Source organism: Bison bison, unplaced genomic scaffold (genome assembly GCF_000754665.1).
Source record: "Bison bison bison isolate TAMUID 2011002044 unplaced genomic scaffold, Bison_UMD1.0 scf7180017864316, whole genome shotgun sequence".
Lineage (NCBI taxonomy): Eukaryota > Metazoa > Chordata > Mammalia > Artiodactyla > Bovidae > Bison > Bison bison.
Window position 1 is genome coordinate 3,586,494 of NW_011494888.1, and position 10,691 is coordinate 3,597,184.

General features: G+C 38.3%; 1 protein-coding gene across 5 annotated transcripts in view; it reads right to left on the reverse strand.

Moving 5' to 3' along the window:
* Positions 1-360: 360 nt before the first annotated feature.
* Positions 361-10,691, reverse strand: part of HIATL1 (hippocampus abundant transcript-like 1) — a 121,782-nt gene continuing 111,451 nt past the window's right edge. For all 5 annotated transcript variants that reach the window (XM_010852794.1, XM_010852793.1, XM_010852795.1 and 2 more), the window contains 4 exons: positions 6,272-6,384; positions 4,712-4,809; positions 2,811-2,953; positions 361-2,112 (listed from right to left, as the gene is read on the reverse strand). In XM_010852794.1, the coding sequence (XP_010851096.1) occupies positions 1,864-2,112; positions 2,811-2,953; positions 4,712-4,809; positions 6,272-6,384 (603 nt within the window). In that variant the 3' untranslated portion in view covers positions 361-1,863. The remainder of the gene's footprint in view (positions 2,113-2,810; positions 2,954-4,711; positions 4,810-6,271; positions 6,385-10,691) is intronic.

Below are 10,691 nucleotides of genomic sequence, written 5' to 3' on the forward strand. Positions count from 1 at the left end.
CATGTTATAACATGTGTTAGAATCCTTTTAAAGGCTGAATAATATTCCATTTTTGTATATACCATATTTTCTTCATCTACTCACCCAACAATGTACACTTGAGTTCTTCCACCTTTTGGCTACTGTGAATAATGCTGCTAATAAACATGGGTGTACAAGTAACTGTTTGTATCCCTGCTTTTTGAAAAATTTTTAAAAAGTTGTGAACTCATTTTGAAGATTTTGAAATGAAACTAATTTTGAAAATACACATATCTTTTGCATTAGCTTAAGGACTAAAAACTTATTTTAGCTGAAAGTCACCCAAAGGAGAACCTAAAGATCAATGGTACCATTTGCTTTAAAGAAATACAAAAGACATAAAAGTATCCATTGCAAATTTATTATGCATTAGGAAGCTTAACTTAAAAATCAACAGCATAGTAAAAAAAGATATGTTATCTTTGTTCATAGCAGAACAGGTTTCAAAATATATTTTCTTTTAAATGTATTCAGTCAGTACACAATCCTTTATAAAAGTTGTATATATATTTTTTCTGTCAATACTTTCATTATATTTATAAATAACAATATTTACACAGCACCCCATCAAAGAAAATTAAAACTCCTTATGATATAGCTACATATATTTCATACCTATAAAACTTTCAAAGGAGTGCTATGTTAAAGATGGGCCCTAGTTAATGCTCCACTTACTCGTGCAGCAAAACACATAAATCTGTAAAGTTTTCTTTGTCCATAAAACATCTTGAAAAATTAGCAAGACACTTGTGAAACTGAGCTTCCTAAACCCATATTTTAGGAAGGGATTTGCTGTGCATATTCCTATGAGATTTAAAATGCAGATAACAGATGAAAACGAAGACTGAAAACAAATGCCTACATATTACAGTTAAGGTAGGGATGTGATACAGTGAAAAGCAGGACACAGGATATGTGGGTGGGAGTAAATAGTAACAAAACATTACATGAGTCTAAACTTGGATATAAACTCCACTGGTATCCAGCTACTAACTCTCATCTGCACTTAGGAATGTTTACCTTGTTGAGAACCTTCTTACAAGCACCCTCCAATTTCTATGTTGCCACCAGAATGCTTGATGTATCTTTTTCTTCTGTAAAATCACCATGGATCTAACCAAGACATTAGGTCCACGAATCTGAACTGCTAGTTCTTCATGATTTAGATTTATTAAAAAATTTTCCTTCCTCTGGTAAAGGTATTAAATAATACTAATCAGTATTGTTACTATCCAGAGGTGTATATGCTGAATTTCATTCTAGCCAAGAATAGGAAGTAGAGAAGGAAAGGAGAGTAAGACTAGATTTTTGCTGACCTTAGAACAAAGGCAACAGATCCCTGATACTGAGCGACTCCTGAAGCAGCCACTCACAAACTGTCATGGGATAAACGCACACAGTTCAGAGGAACAGGAAAGGAGAAAATATGGGATTTTTTATCTTAAATTTTGTCAGAGACAGCAGTTGTATTACAATCCTGCACCTTTTGAAAAGGACATGATCACTCCTACACTGACATTATTAAAGGAAAGCCATCATTTCTACCACAGATTTTGAGTGTCTGAATGTGGATCCCAGATAACTTTCAGAGTTGCATATTATTTGCAGAAAAGTATATTTCAAATCTTATTTAGTTCTAATGTATAATGAAAAGGAAAAGAATGGGGTAAGAGGCACAGGAAGAGGAAGGGGAGGAAGACAGAGGGACAGGGGTGGTTACTTCTCAAACTCAGCCCTGAAGGGTGCCACTGGTATCTCCGCCCCAGCACCATGAAGTCTCCATGTGGTGTGGCTCCCCCATGGCTCTCAGAGATGGCGTCCACAGAATCCTTTCTGCAGAATTTATAGCTCAGTGCACTGATGCCCAGGCTCTTCGAGGGAAGAAAGCTCCCAGATGCTGCTGTCCTGCAGTAGTGGCTCAATGTCCTCATCACTGCCCCGTTCTGGAGTGTTGGCCAGGCTGCCACTGATACTGTTGCTGTGTTTTTGAATTCCACCTTTACTGTACTCAGGGATGAATACAGCAACCAGGAAAGACATAAAAACTATACATGCCCCAAACAAAAATGGTGGGCCTGGGATGACAGCTCCCTGGTGGGTGTGGAAACAAATGAAGATGAAGAATTTGGTTAGCCTTTCAAACTAAAATTAGTACTGGATAAACCAAAAAAAATAAAAAAATAAAAACCACACCACTGAAAAGTGAGTTACTTTCTCATTAGCAAATGTTCATTAACTGTCATGGCAAATTCTAACAAAGCCTGGTGTCTGGAATACAATGGAGGGCAACTAATCACTGCTTTCCGACAGCTTAACCAAATACGTAAGCACAGCTGTTTATCTCTAATCTTGCCCTGTGACCAGAGATCATGCAGTCTGTATATGTAAGAACATTAATTCCAGTTTTGTGCAGAAATCTATATTATACATAGATTGGAAGCAGGGAAGTAACAGCAAATAAAAGGTAGAAAAAGCACTTCAGCTCAATTTGTAGCTGGAAGTTTAGGTTATTTCATCTTTTATTTGGCCTCAGTTTCACCAGAGGACAGCATTCTGACCACAGAAATTATGCAGGTGAAAACAGAATCTGAACAAAGGCAAGACAAATATTTTACATAAGACATTATCACTGAAATGATCCCGCCCTAGTCTCAAGAAGCAATGAACACACACTACTGTCAAATACAATAGTAATATTATAAAAATAAGAACACTTTCCAAATTTAAGGTCACAAGATTTTGCTCTAATCAGATACAATTGTTAAAAACTAGGCTTATTACCAAATTACCTGTAGGGCGGCATTGTTAGAAATCAATTCTGGTTCCAACTCAGTCAGTTCCACATGGAACATGTAGAATATGAAGCCATACAAGGCTGGCCCCAGTCCATTACAGAGTCCTCTTATTCCAGTTATGATACCCTGGGCAACTCCTAAGTCAGAACAAAGAAAAGGGAGCCAGTCTTCTCAGAAAAGCATCTCAAGATTGGAGACTTAAGAGCCCTTTTTTTCAAACTATAAAATACTGATTAAGCTGGACTGAGTACCCATCATACTGATATCCATTCATTGTACAAATCTTGTCCTTTTCTATGCCCTTACAATACTCTCCTCACTACCTGTCCTAAGATCTATAAGGATATGAAATGACACCAATGTCTCTAAAATCCCTTTGAGGCTGAATTCCCCCCTGAACAACAGATCTTCCTATAAATACGGAATGATAAAATGAAAAATTTTAATACTCTCAATTTATAGGCAATTTCTACTTTTTTACGGATTGAGATTTTCCTCTTCTACTTATTTAATGGTGCTTTTACAACAAAAACCTGTCCTTTGCATCTTGGATCCCTGCCCAAGTGTCAGTCCATAGGGGTCCTGAATCTGTGTGCTTCTAGCACCTTCTGACAGATTCTGTTCCTCACAGTGATAGCTGTACTCCAAGTACACCTGTACTGAAAAATTCCAGAAGTGTCAATTTCTAGGTATCTCTGGTGTCTCATGTGGCAGGTAAAAAATTAGCTTGAATCATGAGATAGATATTTCTGTAAGTCAAAAACAGTCAAATATAATTCAACCTAATATACTGTGTTCTAATAAGTTTATTTGTTGACATTTAGAAACATCTGTATTAATACATGTAAGCATAAAAGAAGCCAAAGCAAATTCATGCCCTGAGAGACAAGATAAGAGTCTCTTAGAGCCCAGGCAATGCCCATCCTTCAGATAGCTCATGCCTTTACTTCAACCACAGCATCTCCCAAGGATGCTGTCAGCTAAGTGACCGTAACAGGATAAAACACAGATTTAGGTCTTCAAATGATAACTGCTATATTTAAAATAGATAACCAGCATGGATCTGTTGTTAAAAAAAATAAAAAACAAAAGTAGATATGAATAAAATGGCTAATTTCCAATGTGAAAAAATAAGTGCAACCAATAAACTATCTTTTCCAGTCTAGTTTCTTTTTTTATTGAAACTTTTTAAAGATCTCTAAGACATAAATTTTTTCTTCTTCTAAAATTCACTATTTTCTGACTATAGTCAGGTAAACCATTAAGTGATGGAGAAGAAAAATAATTAATTTCAGCAGTAAGAAGTACCTGATAGGGAAGCCAGAGGCACAAGAAGGATGAAGAGTCTAGACATTTACAGTGCTACTCTATAGAGTCATCTTACTTTTGTCTCTCACTCTGCAATTCAAATATCAAGAACTACGCAGATTTATTTGCTCAAAGAATCATTTTCTAAACTGAGTAAATAATGGACTTTGAGTGATTACAAATTAAAGAAACTTCAGTGATTACAGTGATTAAATAAAGAACTCATTGTTTTAGTAGCTAGTCTATCAATTATTTAACAGATATTTGTTAAAATATGAGTATAGTCTAGTAAATTCTGACAGTAACATAAAAGAAGAGTCAAAACTGAAAAGAGAAATTAGATAGTTGTATTTCTAAGTATTCTGACTTGCTGTGTCCAGATTTCAAAAATATGAGTATAAAATCAAATCAGGAAGGAAAAGAGAATTTTCCTATTTGTCAAAGTAAAGAGGTATGATTGTTCAGCAGGGACCATACAGCTGTAACCTGTTTCTATGCTGATGTGGAAAGACATCAGAGATGCTCATGATTCTGGCAGGTACATCTCCACTGAGGGAAAGAAACAGTGAGGGGGACAGTGACCTCACCTTGCTGGTTTGAGTCTGCGTTCTGAGAGACGAGGGTACTGACTGCTGGGAACGTAATGCTGGACACGGCGGCCACAATCCCTGCTGCCCACATCATCCTGCAATGACAGGTCAGGCTGTGGTCAGGCGGCAGGCCAGCCCCAGTGAGAGAGCTGTTCAGAGTACAAGCGGCAAAAGCACAAAATGCTTTCTGTTGTCTTATATTAAGTTGTATTTATTTTTTTTCCTCTTTGAAAATTGTTTTTTTTTTTTTTAAACATAGAACGTTACACAGCACACTGTTTATACTAATACTGATCACTTCATGAGCTGGGAAAGTTTCATTTCTTTATCTTACCTGTCAAAATATGTTTTTCTTCCTGGTTTCTCTATTGTCATCTTTAAATGCAAGCTCAATGAAATTCAAAAGGATTTCTTGTTTCTGTAAAGCCACACTTTTTCTCACCAATTTTCCACTTTTTTCTTTGTACTTTTCAAAGGCTCGCCTCCAAACTGCCCTTAGGCTGCTCAGTTTCCTACCCTCAATAAAGTGTTATGTGCAGCCAACTGAGAAAAATGGAGACCTGGAGTTCAGGATGGCATCTTGCAGACTTCTAAGTCTGCTTCCTTTAGACCTTTGTCTCAATGAAAGGAACTTATGTTCCTTTGAACTTATATGTGTGTTAGTATTAAGCGTGAGTGTGAGCAAAGTCCAGTGCCAATTGAGCTAAAAACCTGTTTGGCCAGACTGTCTTGGGGATGACAAGAATAACCTTACTTAAAAGGAAAAACCCTTTAGGTTGATAGAATCAGCTGTTGAACCAAAGTTCATAGGACTAAAATTAAGGTTTCCAAGAACAAGAAGAATCTACTACTAACCACCTAAAGCATTTAAAGTTCTAAACTGTGTCATTCATTTCCAGTTGGAAAATAAGGACCAAGTCAAACATTTTAAGTGAAGATATGAACTGTAGTATTTGGTAATAGGCACATAAGGAAACTTGCCACGCAACAAAACAGTACTCACTTCTTTTTACTTTTTCTTATTGCACAGGGCTTAATTTGACTTGCTTTCCTATTAACAGGAATCTAACTGTTAGAAGTAATAACTGCCTCTGGGTACAGAAGCTTTTGGAGGAGATCTTAGTGTTCATCTAACTCACATACTTTGTATTATAAAGATTATGTCACTGGCCAATGTCACTCAGCTAATTATAGCAGTAAATCCTGCCATAATCAGTCATTTTTCCTTGTTTTCTTTTTGACTATTTGTGCTGTCACCAAAAACTGACAAATGTGTTTAACAATTAGGCATAAAAATTTTTTTGGAGGGCTGGAGAAAGAGATACATATATTTAGTTAAGTAACATCTCACTGAAGCTTGCTGAGGTGAAGGTAATCTGTCTGAATAATGTGGAATTATCTAGCTGTACCCTTCCTCAAACTAAGGCTAAAGGGTTTTTGAAATTTTGAATACACTATGCTAGTAAAGTAACTCCTGCTTCTTTTGCACGAACACTCAACTAATTCAAGCTCCTCTAAAAGATCAATCTGTCATGAGAATCTATTGGAGAGACTTACCATGCTTGAGATCCAAAACCATACCAGGCTAACTGGAACATCTGGAAGCCCAAACCAAGGAGAACAGTGTTCTTATTCCCTAATGATCTCATCAAGCTAGTAAGAAAGACGGTCTGCAAAGCAAAGGGGATAATCATTAGAAATCATATAAGCACAGAGATCTGATGCAAGCTCTGTGGAAAAGCCCATTAATGGTGACCAAGAACCTCTAACTGCAGCCCACTTGACCTGAGACCTTGGAAACCATATAGCACTGATGCAGCTCCAAAAGGAGTGAAGCTTCAAGGGCTTCCCAAACTGACTTGTGCTCAGGGCCTTCAGCCTCCTCCCCAAAAATCTGTTTATGTGTTGCTTGTTGCTGTTCAGTCACTAACTCTTCGACACCATGGACTGTAGCACATCAGGCTGCACTGTCCTCCACTATATCCCAGAGTTTGCTCAAACTCATGTCCATTGAGTCGTTGATGCCATTGAACCATCTCATCCTCTGTTGCCCCGTTCTCCTTCTGCCTTCAATGTTTCCCAGTATCAGGGTCTTTTATAATGAGTTGGCTCTTTGTTATCAGGTGGCCAAAGTATTAAAGCTTCAGCTTCACTCCTTCCAGTGAATATTCAGGGTTGATTTCCTTTAGGATTGACTGCTTTGACCTCCTTGTAGTCCAATTGGTGGGAGTTAACAGTTTCACAAAGTTGGATTGATACAAATATGATTTTAACAAATATAAAATGCATTAGTCACTCAGTCATCTCTGAGTCTTTGCAACCCCATGGACTACAGAATGCCTGCCTCTTCTATCCATGGAATTCTTTAGGCAAGAATACCAGAGTGAGTTGCCATTCTCTTCTCCAGGGGACTTTCCTAACCCAGAAATTGAACTCGGGTCTCCCACACTGCAGGCAGATTCTTTACTCTCTGAGCCTGCTAAAAAAGTAAGTGAGATAGACTGAAAGGGGATAAGATAAAAGATGAATCTGGGCTAATTAACCAGTTAATATAAAAAAAAAATCATAAGCAACTTGAAAGTTTAACCTAATTTACACAGACTGGTAAGAGTTAAAAAGTAAAAGGTATTTACCTGAATGTATTCCTATGAGGTATTTGTGGCATTCTCATTTCTCTTCCAGATACACTTATCACAGAAGAGTGTTCCACATGGTCTACCATGCTTTAAAACAGCATATAGCCCCTTCATAGATCCCAGCCTTGTGGTGAAGGGGCTTGCATAACTCAATGAAGCTATGAGCCATGCCCTGCAGGGCCATCCATCACAGACAGGTCATAGTGAAGAGTTCTGAGAGAAGGTGGTCCACTGGAGGAGGGACTGGCAAACTCCTTCAGTGTTCTTGCCTGGAGAACCTCACGAGCAGTATGAAAAGGCAAAAAGATATGACACCAGAAGATGAGCCCCCCAAGTCAGAAGGAATGCAATATGCTACTGGGGAAGATCAGAGGGCAATTATGAATAGGTGCAGAAAGGATTATGTGGGTTGGACAAAACAGGGATGACACTTAGCTGTGGATGTATCTGGTGATCAAAGAAAAGTCTGATGCTATAAAGAACAATACTGCATAGGAACCTGGAATGTTATGTTTATGAATCAAGTTGGACGTAGTCAAGCACAAGATCGAAGAGTGAACATCGACATTTGAGGAATCAGTAAACTAAAATGGACTGGAACGGGTGAATTTAATTCAGATGACCATTATATCTACTACTGTGGGCAAGAATCCCTTAGAAGAAATGGGGTAGCCCTTATAGTCAACAAATGAGTCCAAGACACAGTACTTGGGTGCAAAACAGACTTTTGCCAAAAGACTGCACTGGTCGTAGCAAACACCCTCTTCTAGCAATACAAGGGATGGCTCTACACATGGATTTCACCAAATAGTCAATACTGAAGTCAGGTTGATTATATTCTTTGTAGCCAAAGATGGAGAAGCTTTATACACTCAGCAAAAACAAGACCTGGAGCTGACTGTGGCTCAGATCATCATCTCATCATTGTAAAATTCAGGCTAAAACTGAAGAAAGTAGGGAAAACCACTGAGCCATTCTGATAAGATCTAAATCAAATCCCTTATGATTATACAATGAAGATGATGAATAGACTCAATAGATCTGGTAGAGTAACTACAGAACTATGGATGGAGGTTTGTAACACTGTACAGGAGTCAATGACCAAAACCATCTCAAAAGAAAAAGAAATGTAAGAAGGCAAAGTGATTGTCTGAAAGGCTTTACAAATAGCTGAGGAAAGGAGAGAATGAAAGGAAAGGAAGAAAGGGAGAGATATACCCAACTGAATGCAGAAAATAGCAAGGAGAGATAAGAAGTTGTTGTTTCAGTAAATCAGCAAATTTGGAAAACTGAACAGTGGCCACAGGACTAGAAAAGGTCAGTTTTCATTCCAATCCCAAAGAAGGGCAATGTCAAATAATGTTCAAACTACCATACAATTGCACTCATTTCACATGCTTTCAAGATTATGCTTAAAATACTTCAAGCAAGGCTTCAGCAGTACATGAATCAAGAACTTTCAGATGTTCAAGCTGGGATCAGAAAAGGCAGAAGAATGAGAGATCAAATTGCCAACAGTAGATGGATCATAGAGAAAGCAAGGGACTTCCAGAAAAACATTTACTTCTGCTTCACTGACTATTCTAAAGCCTTTGATTGTGTGGAAAACAGCAAACTGTGGAAAATTCTTAAAGAGATGGGAATACCAGATCACCTTACCTGTCTCCCAAGAAACCTGTATGTAAGTCAAGAAGCAAAGTAAGAATTGGACATGGAACAACTGACGGGTTCCAAATCAGGAAAGAAGTACGTGAAGGCTGTATATTGTCACCCTGCTCATTTAATTTATATGCCAAGTATATCATGAGAAATGCTGAGCTTGATGAATCACAAGATGGAATCAAGACTGCTAAGAGAAATAGCAACAACCTCAGATATGCAGATGACACCATTCTAATGGTAGGAAAGCAAAGAGGGACTAAAGAGCCTGTTGATGAGAGTGAAAAAGTTGGCTTGAAACTCAACATTAAAAAAACTAAGATCAAGCCATCCAGTCCCATCACTTCAGAGCAAATAAAAGGGGAAAAAGTGGAAACAGTGACAGATTTTATTTTCTTGGGCTCCAAAATCACTGTGGACAGTGACTGTAGCCAGGAAGTTAAAATACACTTGCTCCTTGGAAGGAAAGCTATGACAACCATAGACAGCATATTAAAAAGCAGAGACATCACTTTGCTGACAAAGGTCCGTATAGTCAATGCTATGGTTTTTCTGTAGTCACATACGGTTGTAAGCTGTGTCATAAAGAAGGCTGGGCACTGAAGAATCGATGCTTTCAAATTTGGTGCTGGAGAAAACTCTTCAGAGTCTCTTGGACTACAAGGAGATCAAACCAGTCAACCCTAAAGGAAATCGACCCTGGATACTCATTGGAAGGACAAATGCTAAGGTTGAAGCTCAATAGTTTGGGCACCTGATGGTAAGAGCCAATTCACTGGAAAAGATCCAGATGCTGGGAAGATTGAAGGCAAAAGGAAAAGGGGGCTACAGAGGATGAGATGATTAGATAGCATCATTGACTCATTGGACATGAATTTGATCAAGCTCTGGGCAATAGTGGAGGACAGAGCTTACACGCTGCAGTCCACAGGGTCATAAAAAGTTGGAGATGACTTAGCAACTGAACAACATAGCTATTTCAGGAAAACAGCCTCTCTGCAGTCCCATACAATATAGTGAATGTACCTAAGCATAGCAGTGAACTCAAAACACATATGCTCTGCTTTTTGTGGTTCTGTATTTATAAAGATGGGCTTGATAAAGGACAGAAATGGTATGGACCTAACAGAAGCAGAAGATATTAAGAAGAGATGGCAAGAATACACAGAAGAACTGTACAAAAAAGAGCTTCACAACCCAGATAATCATAAGGGTGTGATCACTGACCTAGAGCCAGACAGCCTGGAATGTGAAGTCAAGTGCGCCTTAGAAAGTATCACTACGAACAAAGCTAGTGGAGGTGATAGAATTCCAGTTGAGCTATTCCAAATCCTGAAAGATGATGCTGTGAAAGTGCTGCACTCAATATGCCAGCAAATTTGGAAAACTCAGCAGTGGCCACAGGACTGGAAAAGGTCAGTTTTCATTCCAATCCCAAAGAAAGGTAATGCCAAAGAATGCTCAAACTATCGCACAATTGCACTCATCTCACACGCTAGTAAAATAACGCTCAAAATTCTCCAAGCCAGGCTTCAGCAATATGTGAACCGTGAACTTCCAGATGTTCAAGCTGGTTTTAGAAAAGGCAGAGGAAACAGAGATCAAATTGCCAACATCTGCTGGATCACGGAAAAAGCAAGAGAGTTCCAGAAAAACATCTATTTCTGCTTTATTGACTATGC